This window comes from Brassica oleracea, chromosome C9 (genome assembly GCF_000695525.1).
Source record: "Brassica oleracea var. oleracea cultivar TO1000 chromosome C9, BOL, whole genome shotgun sequence".
Classification (NCBI taxonomy): Eukaryota; Viridiplantae; Streptophyta; class Magnoliopsida; order Brassicales; family Brassicaceae; genus Brassica; species Brassica oleracea.
This window is the reverse complement of record NC_027756.1, coordinates 3,584,057-3,600,144: the sequence shown is the minus strand read 5'-3', so window position 1 is coordinate 3,600,144 and position 16,088 is coordinate 3,584,057. Positions and strand designations below refer to the sequence as shown.

Below are 16,088 nucleotides of genomic sequence, written 5' to 3'. Positions count from 1 at the left end.
TCCAAAAATATACAAAGAAAACATTACAATTGATATTATGAATGATTGAAGTGAAAGTATTATATTTAAAATTAATTACATTCATCTAATTTATCTATTTTTATTTCAGTAATTATATTTCATGGTTAACACTTACAGATTTTGAATAAATAAATGAATATATTCCATTCTAACCAATTTTATTCATTTTATTTCATCCACTTTTATTCCATTAATTTCATTTCAGGGTTACCAGTTAAAGAACTACACATCAAACTTTGCCTGGTATTTTTTTGGTGAAAACTACCTCTGTTTCTTTGGTTACTTGATAAAACTCTAAAGATAGGTCCAATATTCATCAGCAGTCATCATCATGTAATAATATGAACTTCAAAATAATAAATATTTCCCGAGAGAACATATATTTTCTTTTGTGTTGGTGGTCACAGCATATATATATTTTAAAACATAGTACTCCATTTATATAATGCATGAAAATCTTGTTAAACGTAATCTGATTTCTTAGTCATATTTGTATAAGATATGGAGCGCAATCTATCTTATTCTGTTTACTGTCGAAGAGCACCACTTTCCAACACAATTTGGTTGACAAGCCTAATTTAGAACCAAGAAAAAGCATAAACTAAAAAAAAAACTAAATTAAAGAAAAATCAGCTTCAGAAAAAAAAAAGCAGAAACATGATTGAAAAAGTAAGTGCTTCTTATGTTAAGAATGTGGGACTAGGAACTGTAAGGATATATCAAATCTGTTTGCCTACTTGGAGCAGCCACTACTAATTGCTTCACTAAAATTTTAATTGAAATAAAAAGTAATGTTTCAGATTGAAGATTTGATGTTGACAAAAATAAAATTGAAAGATTTGGTTTGGCATCTGCATATCTGATACTGTTTCCTAAATTTTCCCCAACAGCTTGGCAAAAGTGTAGGGCTCCAGCTTGTTACTTATGTGCCTTTTACAAAAGTAAACTTCTGTAAGATCCTTGTTCCCTTTCGTTTATGTTTGCCAGAGTTTAATGTTTTATTTTACATCATACTCTGATACTCCCTCTGTTTCAGATTAGTTGTCATTTTAGACTTTGGCACACAGTTGTATATTTACTAGATAAAAATATCATTACCAATACACCTAACCACATTTCAACCAATAAAAAAATAGGTAAAAATATAAAATCAATAAATTTTGCATTGAAATTATAAAACGATACTTATTTTGAAACAAAAATTTTACCTTAAAACGATAAGTAATCTGAAACCGAAGAAGTATAACTTTTGCTGATTATGAGGAATATATTTTGTTCATTCCGCAAATCCCACAGCAGCCACCAAAGCATCATAGGGGCGTAATTTTTGTTATTGAAAAAGAGGAATTCTGTTTAGAACTTTAGACTCTAAATTTCTTTGTATCTGAAACCAGTCGTTGATAATACCTAATAATTTAAAGCAAAAAAAAAAAAGATAATACCTAATAATGCGGTGTATAACATGTTTTTAACATAAATTGATTAAGGGTCTGACTGGTTTAAACACAACGACTTCGGAAGTTTGTGGATGCGTGTGGTTGCAGTTTTCAGCGGCTTTAGAAAGTTTGTACGACTGGTTCTGCGGTTATAAATTGATGCGCTTGTGGGATATTTATGACTCGTTAACTACCAAATGCAGCAACGGTTAAATAATAAATTAACAATATTTATATTTTATATAATTATAAAAATATCAAAAATCATAATATTATAATAAATATAAAAATTATATTTAGAAAGTTATAGTTTTAAATTTTAAAAAATTATAGAAAATATTTTTATTTTAAAATTTTATAATATTAATTAAAATATAATAGATATATTTTAGTATTTTTATAATTCCAATTTAAAATCTTTATTGAATATTTTTATTTTTGTATTTATATTGTTTTAAAAAAAAAAATTTATCTTTCCGCGACCGTCCGCAACTGCAAAAACTAGCTGAAACCAGCTTTTGAATTTATGAGGTTTAGAACGGTTTGAAACGATTTAGAACGGTTTAGAGCAGTTTGAGTGATTGTTGCAAAACGTCAACAACCGCTACCAACCGCAAAAGCTGCGTTTGCGGGTGGTAGCGGAGAAACCAGTCATGCCCTAAGAATCAAAGCACAATCATTTTTTTACACGAAACCACCAACCCAATGCAGATACAGAGGCGTAATTAGTAAGTTCTTTTTACGGAGATCTTCCAATGATACACACACACAAAATCAGTATTGGCTTCGATTACATATACCATTCTTATTAATGCGGTCAAGATAACAAATCCATGATAGAATCTAAACCGAAGCTATCTGACAAATCTACGATAGATTTATATAGCTATAGCTAGTTTAATTTCAAAAATATGACAAGAAATCATGTGGAGGCCGTACTTCTAGCAATAATTGGGAAAAGGGTCAGCAGAATTATAAATTTGCAGGACTTAATTTCTGACAAATGTACAAACAGTGGTCCATATTTATATGATACTTCTACTAGGGAATGAAATCATTTCGAAAACGAAAAATCATTGACAATTTTCTTAGTTTTATTATTATTCTTTGTTAACAATTCAATTGCTCACGTCCGTTTAAAAAAGTAAGAGTTTTGGTTAAACAAATACTATGTATGCTACAAAAAAAAATATTATGTATGTAACCAAAAAAAACTCACTACAAATTCTGGCAAAAAATGAACCGAAAAGGCAAGAAAAATAGAGAGCATACCTAACTAAGCAAAACTAAAAAAAAAAAAAAATGAAACATAGAGAGAAGGTGTAGAAAGAAGATTAACAAAGTGGGTTATAAGCATGCAAAGAGAGAGGGTCCCCTCCTCTCCTTTGAGCAGATGATCATCAATGCCCACCACAATCTCAATCATTCTCACTGAGTTTCCTTTTCTTTCTATTCTCCAATTTGCATTGCAGCTGGAGATAAGTCTTAATTTACATCACTCCTCAATAGTTCTCCCCTTGAACCCCAAAACCATCAGTTTTATTATTTGATCGCTACCTGCGTCTTCAAGTAATGTTGTTTCTGAAGAAATGTTTCATTCTAGTAATCTACTATAGGGTTGACCAGATTTTCTTGACATGCATAACACTTGTATATGTCTATGGGCTTGATATGATTTTCTTGAACACTCGAATATGTCTTGAGCTATTTTCTTTGCATCCATTGATGCTCCAAAAATTCCACGTTTTGTGAATCCGACCGCATATAGCCCACTTTCACCTCTCCATCCCTCTGGAAACTCTTGTATTGGGAATCCATCTTTCTTACTAAACATTTTATTCTCCTGCAGAGTATTTGTTTATTAAAATTTGAAACCCCATTTAATGCGAGTTTTCAGCGGATATATATATTTCTATTTATAAGAAACATTCAAATTTTAATAACAGCTTTATGATTGTTTAAATAAAGTGGACAAGGATAAAAATAACTATATTATCATTATTGACTACCTTTAGCCAAGAGGGTACGTTGCTTTTATAGCCAGTTGCCAATATTATGGCATCAAATCTCTCCGTTATTCCGTTATCGAACTCAACTTCATGTTGTTTTAACCTTCTTATCCCGGAACACACCTTTTGTTAGTAACAAATCCAATATCACGGTCAGTAAACCGGTTCATTATTAGCATATATATATGAACGATAATACCATCTTTGATTAAGATATAGTACCTTGATATCTCCGGTTTTGATCTTGGCAAGTGTCCCAACGTCGAGAACCGGAGTTTTTCCGGTGCGATTTTTGAGTTCTAATGGGCCTAACCGGGGACGGTTAAGACCTAACAGGGTGGTATCTCCGAGGATAAACCGGGAAACCGCCAAGAGGAAACGGTCAACGAGCCGGATGGGGAACCATTTGAGTAACAACATGGACAGCCCAAAAGTCGAAGTACCCAACATCTCTCGTGGTAGGACGTGCACCTTCTCAGTTAAAAAGAAACATAATTATTACACACACAAAAAAAAGAAACATAATTAGCAAATATGCATTTATAAATTTCGAATGAGAAAATCAAAATCATATTGTATGTAATCTTTTTTATTTTTAAATATGAGAATATGTTTTTTCGGTGAGAATGTTTGCGCATGCTTGTGATAATCCCAATAAAGTTTGTTTTCTGATAGTTTTCATTCCCCAATAATATATTATAAAAATAGCATTTCCGTATTAAAGAAATTAGGTAAGCTTTATTCATAAAAACTGTTAACAACATTGTTGGAACTTGAATTCACAAGGCCTAATAGACAAAATAAAATCTTAAATTAGGATGAATACCAGCCATTTTATTTTCCGTAAATTTTAAAAATTTAAAACAGATTAATAAAAATAAAATATGAATATTATCAAACTAAAAGGCAAAATACTTTACTTGTTTCAAAAATTAATCTTCTGATCAGCTAGTAACTTAAAGAGTATGATTGGATTGTCATTATTTATATAATTAATTAGTTTCTTTATGAAAATAGTATGATAAAATATATATATATATATATATTTGAAACACTTGTTATTAGTAACAATACAATCTTGTTAAAGCCATTCAACTAATAAGAAGAGTAAAGAAACATTTTGTAAAAAAAATCTCCAAACTAATGATGTTTAATATTGAATCACGAGTGTCATTTTCAAATATTTGAGTATAACGAGAACATCTTAAAACACGCAATCCAAAAAATTGTAAACTTAGAAGAAGAAAAAGAGTTTGTAACAAAGTAGGTAATATCTGGAGTTAAAAAAACTTGGTAATATCAGAAGATCAACTTGATTTAAGAGAATTTTTTTTACTGTTTTTGTTTTTTGGCATAGAAAAACTATGCAAAACATGAAAGAGCCAAACAAAAAATATCGAAAACGCAAAAGAAAAAGTTAATTTAATCTCCAAACTACTTTTTTCTTAAAACAAGAAAAAGAAAAAGAGACTCACAGCGTCTCTGACAACGAGAGAAGGCTGAGCATCGAAGTTACAGAGATCCAAACAAACCTCCATGCCGGAGTTTCCACATCCGACGACCAAAACCCTTTTCCCGGCGAAGTCTCTGCCGCTCTTGTAGTGACTAGTGTGCTTAACTACCCCGGTGGCCTCAAACTTCTCCATCCCCTCAAACCTAGGGACCACCGGCTCAGCATTCTCCCCCGTCGCAGCTACCAACCACCGGCAAACATACTCTGTCGGGCCCTCTTCACCCACGCTCTTCACGCGCCACATCCCAAGATTCTCATCAAACTCAGCCGACTCAACCGTCTGACCAAACTCCGGCCTTATATCGAACCTCTTGGCGTAGTCCTCGAGGTACTCGATGAACTGCTGTTTTGTCGGATAAGTTGGGAAGTGGTCGGGAAAGGGTATAAGCGGAAGTTCACAGAACTGCTTAGGAAGGTGGAGATGGAGTCGGTCGTATGTCTTGAGCTGCCAAAGTGAAGCTATGCAGTTTGATCTCTCGAGTAGTACTGAAGTTATTCCTTTCTCTTTTAGACAAGCCGCCGTCGCTAGTCCCGACGGTCCGGCGCCTACGATCACCGGTCCGGTGACGACGGAGATGCGGTGGTGCGGTGATGTCGTCTTACCGTGGTGACTCAAGTAGTCATGTGCTAGTTTACCTTCCATCTCTCTCCTCCAACATGAATCCATCAAGAAAGCTAAACCAAGAATCACTTCTCTCTCTTTTCTCTTGCTTTTTATAAGGGCTTGGTGTGTATTTGTAATGTATGTAAGTACGTATTCTTAAGAGAATACGAGAAGGGATTGTAGTATAAAAGTGATGGTGGTGTTGACAGTAATTAAGGGCAAAGGACAAATCGATCAATTTGACATTTATGGCGTGGAGTAAGAATAAATAAAGAGGGATGGTGAAAAAAGTGTTTTGTCAAAATATTTATAATTGGTTTCTTGAAGGGAATAAATAATATTCTTCTGAACGGAATCAAAGAGGTTAGGGTTTGGATTGAGTCTGCTGAAAACGAGGGAGAGATAGAGATCTTATCCAAATAAAGAAGAATCAGTAAAGAGAGTGAGAGATTATCGTTGATTTGTGTTTTGCTGTAACCGGAGGATGATCAGAGAACTACGGGTCTCTTAAATCGCCATTAAAACTTATATGATAGAGAGATATATAAATGGTTAGTTGTGATGTGACTAGCTCTCATATGTGTGTGTATATATATATGTGCTGAAAATGCTTAAGTAGGGGTTTATATATTAAATCGAGTTCTCTTTTCTTTTGCCCACCTATGAGATTTTTGTGTTCCACTACACTTTTTGACTCTTTACCTCATGGAAATCTCAAAGATTGTTGTAAGTAATCTTTTGATTGTCTTATGATCACTCACAAAGAATATGAGTTTAATATATGATAAAGAGTATTTATATTTGTGTGTCTATTACATCATTTTTCATTATATGGCATTAACAAAGTATAATAGTTCTACATTTAACAATCTAGCATCTTAGCATCTACGTACGATGAACATATTCAACTATCTCCAGAAAGAAAATCTAGCCCACAACATATACAATAGCCGGCTAACCTACAGATTCTCAAGACTTTCAATAAAGCTTTAGTCCGGAGCATATTCAATATGTGGTCAGTGGTCGGTTAACCCATAATTGCTTCTTCTCCTTTTTATATCATGAATTTGTTAATGGTTTTGGCATGTACGTACGCTCCTCTATGAATACAAGGACAATAGCCACTCGAATTTTTATTTCTTTGATAACTATCTAATAATTTGTTGATCTATTATTTAAAATTATTCACTAAAACTACTTTGAAATTTACATTTATATCAAATCCAATTAAAAATGCAATTTGTTACTAGAAAAAATAGCACACTTTTATAGAATCCGTTTGATAATTTAAGTGTATGTGGAAAACTAAGCAATCCGCAATATAAAAATTCTATAATCTAAAAAATTCTTCTAACATCTTTGGTTTAGTAACTTTAGTATTTCATCGTCAGCCACATAGATCGTACATTTGGTAACTTTGTACTTCATGTGTATTTTTCCTAAATAGTACCATTTTATATACATTCTTTTCGCTCTCGTCAATAGTCACTTTATTTTCCAAGCTTTTGTTGGGTGTATATGTCAAGGGAGTTTGCTTTGTTTTTAAAGCTTTTATTTAAATAATAACAAACTTAAGGTGGTTGATGAGTGATTAATCATGAGTAACAGTATCAGAAATTTTGGTTTTAGGTAGACAATTTCCAACCCATCTCTATATGTCTCTATATGCTATAATAGAATAAAACTAGATTTGAACCCGCACTTATGTGCGGATATATGTTTGTTTTTAAAATATAAAATAATTTATAAATATATATATTAATATCAATTTTTATGTATATAATATTATTTTGAAAATTTTATAATTGTTAATTTTTTTTATGAAATTATACTAATCTTATATTAATCACTTACTTTTGTTTATTTATTTAAAATGCAACATCGTATTAATAGTTTAATTTTAAACGTTAGTTTGTATGAATTATTATAAATTTTATAAATTTTTTTGTTTAAATTTTTTTACTCTCGAAATGTTTGTATGTGACCAAATTAAATTATTTAATATTATATTTTAAAAATATAGTTTTTATATAACATATTATATATATTTCAGTTTTTGGGTTTTTATTTTTTTACTACAAAATCAAACATAAAATGTTTCAACCAATATGATAATTTCAAAAAGAATTGGGATATGCTAAATAATTTCAAAATTAGTTACTGAAATATATATATATATATATATGTGTGTGTGTGTTTATATAATTTGATCTATACTAAATATGATAAACAATCAAAAAATAATTGCATAATGGAAATATATTTGGCTTTTCTTAGGGATGTTATTGTTTATATGTATATTGTTTCTGTTAGGAAAATATCATATATGCATAAATTTAGGATATTTACTTTAGTTTCTAATTAATGGTATAACCTAGACTTTTGTATGGTAGATAAAAAGTAGAACCATAAATTAATAGATTAGATATACTCCATCTCACCTCTCTTTCTTCTTCTAAAATAGAGATTGCTATTTTCTCCTCTATATTTAGGGGAAGAAATAGCATTCCTCTATAATAGAGACATATTTTTTTATTTACACGATAGTCCTTTAACTTTTTGTGATTATAACTAAAATACATGTTTATGTAGAAATACATTATTTTTACATATAAAACCCAATTATTTTTTGTTTACATAATATTCTTAATTATTACAGTTATAAATAAAATAAATAATATTTTATTTTCTTTTATTTGAAAGTCAATTTTTTAACAAATAATACTTAAATTTTATATTTAAAACTAAAATTATTAATTATAGTTTACTTATTAAAAATTCCACATATATTTTACATATTGATAACATATTTAAGCTGAACTTAAATATTAATCAATATAACATATTAAAACAACTTAATATTATGGTAAATTACTTCCAGATCTACAAAGATCGTTAGAATATTGTCTAAATGAAATGGATGGGCATGAAACTTGTTGATTTTATTGCTGGTTGCTTCAAATATCAGATGATTAAGCTAACCGATTTCAAGAATTTTTAAGTCGATTCAAAAATATCAAAGATAAAAAAATCTCATTTCATAATGCATTAATTGATTATTTATGAGAAAATATACAAATAATGAGTTAATGAATGAGTTAATTTTCAACATTTATAAGTGTCCAAAATAATAGATATTAGATATTAGTTGCTTTAATATTTTTTTAAAAAATCCATTAATATATGCTTTAAGTATCCAAAATAATAGAGAATTTTCATTGAGATGTTAATGTACAGAACTCATAACTTCAAATTTTGAACTTACAGAAAAGAAAAAAGTAAGATTTTTTAATTAAAAACTGAAATCTTTGAGATATTCATGAGAAACTCATACATGTTTTTGGATTCATTCATTTTATATAGAAAATATTTTAATTTCATAATTAATTATATTACTATTTTGTAATTATTACTCTTTGAAATTTTATATGGATGAAAATACTGATCATTCCGATACGTAACAGGGTAAGTTTACCTATTCGGGTAAGATCGGCTACATATATAATATTATGAATATTAACCAATTGTATATGAAGGAAACACCAAATTATGAACTCATGCGGCAATATGAAAAACGTTTACCATTATATTTCGATATTATAATGAGATTCTGCAGGGATGAATAACGCCACATCAACAGCACGAGGATGCAAATTTCGTTATAATGCATGCCGACTAATTGGTTGGTTAAGGCAAATATAAATTCAAAAGGATAGCACTTTCGTACAAACTTACACCACAGTTCTAACCTTCTTGACATGCCCTTTTGCTATCTCAATGGGTTTTCTCTTTGGCCTTCGATTATATTTATAGTTTGCATAATTTTCGTCATTCCGGATGTCACAATGGAAAATTGAGAGACTTCATTGGATCGAGATACGAGTGGAGTATAGATCCCAAGCCAGACAAATACACACCTAATCGATTTTGTTTAATTGGCCAATCTGAGCGTAAACGTAATTAATCAAAGAACATCACCTAGTTGAATTTAGTAAGTATAAACCTACTCTATCATACCACGTACGTAGTACCTTTGTACATGTGTTTATTATAAATCTACGATACTAATATTTACATAATGCGCGAGGTTTAATTAAAACTATAAACTTGCGCAGTCCTATGATTCTAAATAAACTTGGAGATATTATTTAATCAAAGATGAACTAGTACATACTGTACATTCATCGAATACAAATTTTATATAATTTAATCAAGCTGAAAAGGCCATGGGAACTGAGTTTAAGTGTGAGATCAATAAAAAGTAAAAAGGAGAGACGTTAGTAGGCTTTCTAGTGCCTATAGTTTTAGCCTAGGCGTTAGAACTCTTTTTTATAGCTCTCTTTACGCTTAAGTCTAAACCGTCTTCTTTGAAAATTTACTTATGCGATTATTAGTGTCATAAAAAAAAACTACACTAAAGCCATGCTATGTAACTTTGGCAACCCTAGAAAAAAACAGGAAAGAATTTTGAAGTCTCCCACCAACTGGTAATATTATTTGTTGAATGAACGATTATGAAAGAAGAAATTCAGCAGAATTGAAAATGTTCCTTCAAATTTGATCCCGTAAACTTGATTACTAATTAATCTCTTGCTAAGTCTTTTAACATTTTTTGGTCAATAAGATTTATTTGTGATTGTGCTGATTAAATTTGGATAATGAAAACAATTCTACAAACCACTAGACTGCATTTTCTGATAAGCTTAATCAACGACTGCTTATAAAAATACAAATACAATTAAGATGGATCTATCGGTAATCACAAGCCCACTAGGCACTCAGCTCCACTTATCTAATAATATCCCTTTTATCCCCCACTCTTTTTTTGTTCTTTTTCCGTTCACGAGACACTCGTGGGGAAGAATGACTTATAGCTAGCTATTTAAAACAATATTTCAAGGGAATTTGACACTGGCCGGTTCATTTGCTTTACTTAAAATATGATAAAGAAAAGGAAAAACAAAGTAATGAATAATTAATCGTGCTAAGTATTCTAATAGCAATGGGGTAGCTAATTATTACCCAATCTGTCTAATGATTATAAGTTTAAGTGGGGGTTGTGAGAAAAAATAAAGCAAGGTTGGCATTCTATCATGATGAAAGAATTTAATTACAAGCTTAACTAAAAACTTAATTGTAAGATAAGTTTATGGTAGTAGATGTGTATACAATAATATAATCATATATACAAGAAATATACATCCATCAGAATACAATTTTCTATTATTAATTCTAATTAACTCGTAAGGAAATAATAAATAACTAGGTTAAGAACCGCGCCTTCAGCGGAATGAACATTATATATCAATTATTTTACGTATTATATATTATTTTACATATTATAAAAACAATAAATATATATATTAAATATTAAAAATTCAGTAACTATTGCATATATTATCAAATTAATGTGAATACATAAATAAATTTTATTAATCCAAACACACTTTTTATTTTATATGGTCTACAATTAAATTTAAACGATATTAACATAGATATATAGTATATTTTTAATATTGATATTTATTAAATAATTTTTTCTACTCATATTATTTTTTGATCATTTGTATCTTTTTATAATAAAAACTTTGAATCACTGATAACAAATTTTTTTATTGTGTGATGTTTCCTAGTTTTGAAATTCATAAATTTAAGAAAAATCAATGCAAAGTTTAAAATTAAACTATTAAGTTGTCAATATTTGTTCAAATATTTTATCAAAAAGTTGGTCAAAAAAAGTTTCAAAGTTTCAAAATTAAAATATTTATGTATTTTATATTGTATATAATTAATTTAAACGATATTAATATATATATATATATATAGTCTTAATATTTATTAAATGAGTCTTCATATTCATATGATTTTGTAATCATTTGTATCTTGTCATAACAAAATTTTAAAACAATGGTTACGAAAATTTTAATGTGAAAATTTTAACAGTTTTAGTAATTTATAATCGTTTTTAAAAATTCAAAGTATAACATATATGGAAAATCTAACTTTACATTATATGGTTAAAGTGGTTGTTTAATATATTTTAATAAGTTAAAATTGAAAAAATGATAGAGGATACACTATTTAGATGGTTAGTTTTTATCAAATATTTATTATTCAAAATCATTAATTGTCGTATATATTATAGCCACATTAGAAAATTCCGTAATTTTTATTTATGAAAAGAATAAAAAATATTAATAATTAATTTATGGTTAGTTTAAAATTAAATCTTATTATATACTTAGATGGACCAACCTATTTCTCTAGAGATTGTAAGAATCATTGTAGTGATGACACATAGCTATCTCAAATGTTTTAATGTTTCTCTTTTAATATACAAAGGATTACGATAACGAAGCTAAAAATATGGCAAATTTTAACAGCCCCTTTTGCAATAAATAATAAAATGAATAAACGACAAATACAAATCAAATTGAATTCACTTTTTTTTTATGATTGTCTTAAATGCTTTTAGCTCTCTCTTACTTCGTTTTCACTAACTTCTCTCTAAACCTTTCAACAAAAGAAATCAGTTCCGGTGACTGGTGGCGTTGCCGCCGGTCACCAACCCCTTTTAATTTTTGTTCTTTGTCTGTAGATATCTTCGCTCGGCGAATCTCTTCTTCCGCTTGTCGGATTAATATTCCGCAAGGCGACTTTTGTTATGTTTCTCGATATGTTTCAGAGCTTTTCTTCAAGTTCTTCTTTTATCTCTGATTTCCAGATCGATTAATAAAAATAGGGTTTGTAACTTGCTTTCCACTTCGTTCTCAACTTCATCCCGTTTGGTTACTGGGGCAAGATCCTCATTTATCGCTCACTCAAGATTTCTTACCTTGAGAATCAGTCTTCGTTTATTATTATAGACGTCTATGGCTGTTACGAAGCATCTCTAATGGAAGAATGATGAGTTTTATAGGATGCCTTGAATCTTGTATGAAGTGATTCAGCAGCACCGGCGTTTTCCGAAACAGTCCAGCAAAGAGTCTTCTTTCATCTTGATTTAAGTATCCTCCGGTATAACTACGGTGAATCAGGTTCTCTTTACTCAAGTACCCGCGGATTAAAGTGGAAGGCGTTTCATATTTGGTATCGGAACTCCCAAATCGGAGAATTGTTTTTAACTTTATGGTGGAGCTATACGGCGGAGAGATAGAGTTGAAGAGGCGTTTTCGAGAAGCTGGCGGTGGCGTTGTTTGGCGGTGCGGCTAAAAGTGTCGTTCAACACTCACGAGACACGTGTCCCAGAGACGTGGTTTTGAGTCGATCGATTCGTCAACGCGTGGCAAAGCTTCCGGATGTTTCTTTATTTGGGCTTTTAATATCTAGTGGGCTACTCTGTTGCTATATATTATAAACTGATACCAAATGTAATGCCCAATGGGCTTAATCAATGAAACTTAAGTTGACAAAATAAAAAAAAAGTCTTAATTACTTTTAGGAACACTGCTTCTTACAAGTTTGCAGAAAAAGAATTTCAAACTTTACCTCAAATTTAGCACTACTTTTCAAATTAATTTTTAAATAATAACTATTTTTATAAATACTTTGAGTCTAATATTAACTCTCATGAATTATTTATAGAAATTTATAAACTCAACTCCACTCCCTAAATAATATTCTCTCTGTTTCTTAATAAGTGTCACTTTAGATTTTTTATTTTGTTTCAAAATAAGTGTCATTCTACAATTCTAATGTAATTTTTTATATTAAATGTTCTTTTTACCCTTTTGAATAACCAGTAGATTTTTATTTAAATAATTTTTATTTAATTAATCATACATTAAATAGAGATATATTAATCTATTATACTAGTTTTTTAATATCCGTGAAAAGCGTTAAAGTGACACTTATAATGAAACGGAGGGATTAAATCCTAAACATAATGAAGAAAATCTAAACCCAAATATTAAATTATTTTTAGTTGAGTGTATTTTTAAAAATAATATCCAAATTAGTGTATTTTAAACATTTTCTTTAAAAAATCACTGCCCCATATATAAGACGGTGGAATTTCCTTTATCACTATATGAAAGTAATCTCATATATATTAAAAGAAAAGCATTACAACCTTTTAACTATGACACATGTCATCATTAGAATGATTCTTAGAATTACTAGAGAATTAAGTTGGTCCATACAAATATATACTATATTTTTTGTTAAATTACTCGTTAAAAATTATTAATATACAAAATGATAGTTTCTTTTTTCCTTAAATGAAAGCTAAGAAATTATCAAATATAATTAAAATATATATTTCAATTAATTATTTCGAATAGTAAAGATTTTGTAACAATTTTTATATCCTTCATCATTATTGTTTAATATATATTAATAATATAAAATTAAACAATCATATTCACCTTATAATAAAATTTATATTTTTCGTATATGTTACATTTTGATTTTTTAAAAAAACTTTAAATTACTTAAGTTTTTTAAAGTCTCACATTTAAAATTTTGAGATCAATAGTTTAAAAAAATCAAGTCGACAATAGATCTAACAAACCGTTCCCACAAAATTTAATCCCCTTTTCATTTTTCTTTTATTGGTGACTATTTTCTTCCCTAAAAAAATAAAATACTTGACAGATTTGGACAAGATCATTTTTAACAAATTAAATTTTTAAACAATCATTTAGTCTATTTAATATTATACTCAAGCTTAGCATAAAACCCAACACATATGTTAGATATATTTCACAAAGCAAATAATTTCATATCTACTATTAAGATACAAAAAATATTTAAAACACCTAAATATATTATTATGTTTGATGTCATTACAATACATGTGGTATAATGTATTGTAGGTGTAACAAATACATAATGTAAATCATAAAAACGTATTTAATCTCGCGCAACACGCGAGTTATTACCTAGTGGACGATTATAATCGAAAGATGCTCAGAATCTTTGGAAGGAAAACTATATAATATTATTATTTTACAAGTTATATATATAGTCATTTTATGCATTTACAATAAAATCAAAGCAAAGACAAAACAAGAAATGCACCAATAAAGATCTGAGAGAACAAACCAGCAGGGCTGGCCCAAGAGGGAGGGCCAGCAGTGCAATGGCTCAGGGCCCATCCCAAAATTATACAAATTTAACTATAGAAAGATGTCCAAAATTTGTTTTCTAGCAAGGGCCAATAATATAGTTTTTAATCATCTATAATGAATTAAAATTTTTTTTGCCCAGTGCCCTGCAAACCAGTTTCTTATCCGATTAGTATTTATAGTTTTCAAATCTCCCAACTTTACTTCCTAATAAAATCCATATACCGCTTAAGTAGCGATGCATGGCTCCCGTAAAATTGTTAATTTATGTGAATACTTTTTTTTCTAATAATATATACTATTATTCATCAACTGGTCAAACCGGAATTCAGTGTTTGATACAAGCTTGGTTCAACCAATTTTTTTTCTAAATCAACCATTAAAATCATTAAAGTTTGTAAAAATAATTAAAAGTATTCATTTCATGTTACTTAGAAAAAGAAAAAAAAACATTTATTTAGTAAGAACTGATATCTCATGCCATAGCTAGCTTATTATGATGTATTACTATATACATATTTAAAACTTACATATTTTTGCGTAAAACACTTTGTTTATCCCTAAATCATGATAATATTTCATACTAAACTTATTAATAATTTTCTATGATCATTTTTTGTTTTCATGTATTTTTGTTGTTATTTTGAAAATCATCTTAGATCATTTATCTTGTTTTTTTCCGTTAGGTGTAGTATGTATAGGAAAAAGAGATTTCTTGTAAGACTGTATTTTTATATGAAAATATTTCTTGCTCTCTTCTAAACTGAGCATTTGTTCACCAAATTTCTTTATAAGGTATACATAAATGCGTCTACTTATTATATCTGAAAGAGATACTATTTGATACATTTTAAAATGTTACTACTCGTGTTATCTATATATACTGTCTATAAATAAATCATACGAGATTCTAAAAATGTATAGTATTGCATTCGAGATATCATGTTCTGAGAACTCTTGTTCTTAGAAAAGAGAGAATATATTATTAACGATTATACACTCGTCAATAATATATTTAAGTTTCAAAATAAATGAGTGTTTTTTTAATGCTGGATAATCCCCTATATATTATTTGTGAAACATTACAACTTATTTTTGTACCCACGTGTCATCACTATGATGATTCTTAGAATTATTAGAGAAATTGGTCCATCTAATTATATAATAAGCTTTTTATTAAACTAATCATAAATTCATTATTAATGTCATTTATTATTTCCTTAAATAAAGATTACGGAATTACCTAATGTGGCTAAAGTATATATGACAATTAATGATTTTGAATAATTACTTAATGTGGCTAAAATATATATGACAATTAATGATTTTGAATAATAAAGATCTGATAAAAAATAATTTATCTTCTATCAAATTTTTTTAATTTTAAACTATTAAAATAATTTTAAAAAATCACAATAACCATATTATAAAAATTTA

General features: G+C 28.8%; 1 protein-coding gene across 1 annotated transcript; it reads right to left on the bottom strand.

Moving 5' to 3' along the window:
• Positions 1-2,537: 2,537 nt before the first annotated feature.
• On the bottom strand, positions 2,538-6,120 carry LOC106313990 (indole-3-pyruvate monooxygenase YUCCA6-like). The gene is made up of 4 exons (XM_013751943.1): positions 4,942-6,120; positions 3,689-3,937; positions 3,467-3,589; positions 2,538-3,300 (listed from the first exon to the last, which is right to left on the bottom strand). The coding sequence occupies exons 1-4, from the start codon at positions 5,644-5,646 to the stop codon at positions 3,052-3,054; spliced, it is 1,326 nt and encodes a 441-aa protein (XP_013607397.1). The 5' UTR covers positions 5,647-6,120; the 3' UTR covers positions 2,538-3,051.
• Between the last annotated feature and the right edge of the window lie 9,968 nt (positions 6,121-16,088).

Excerpts from the sequence above, each read along its gene's own strand:
- LOC106313990 (XM_013751943.1), bottom strand. The coding sequence starts at position 5,646 with ATGGATTCATGTTGGAGGAGAGAGATGGAAGGTAAACTAGCACATGAC. Across the intron at positions 3,938-4,941 it reads CTCTCGTTGTCAGAGACGCT|GTGCACGTCCTACCACGAGA; the intron begins GTGAGTCTCTTT and ends TTAACTGAGAAG. Across the intron at positions 3,301-3,466 it reads ACGTACCCTCTTGGCTAAAG|GAGAATAAAATGTTTAGTAA; the intron begins GTAGTCAATAAT and ends AATACTCTGCAG.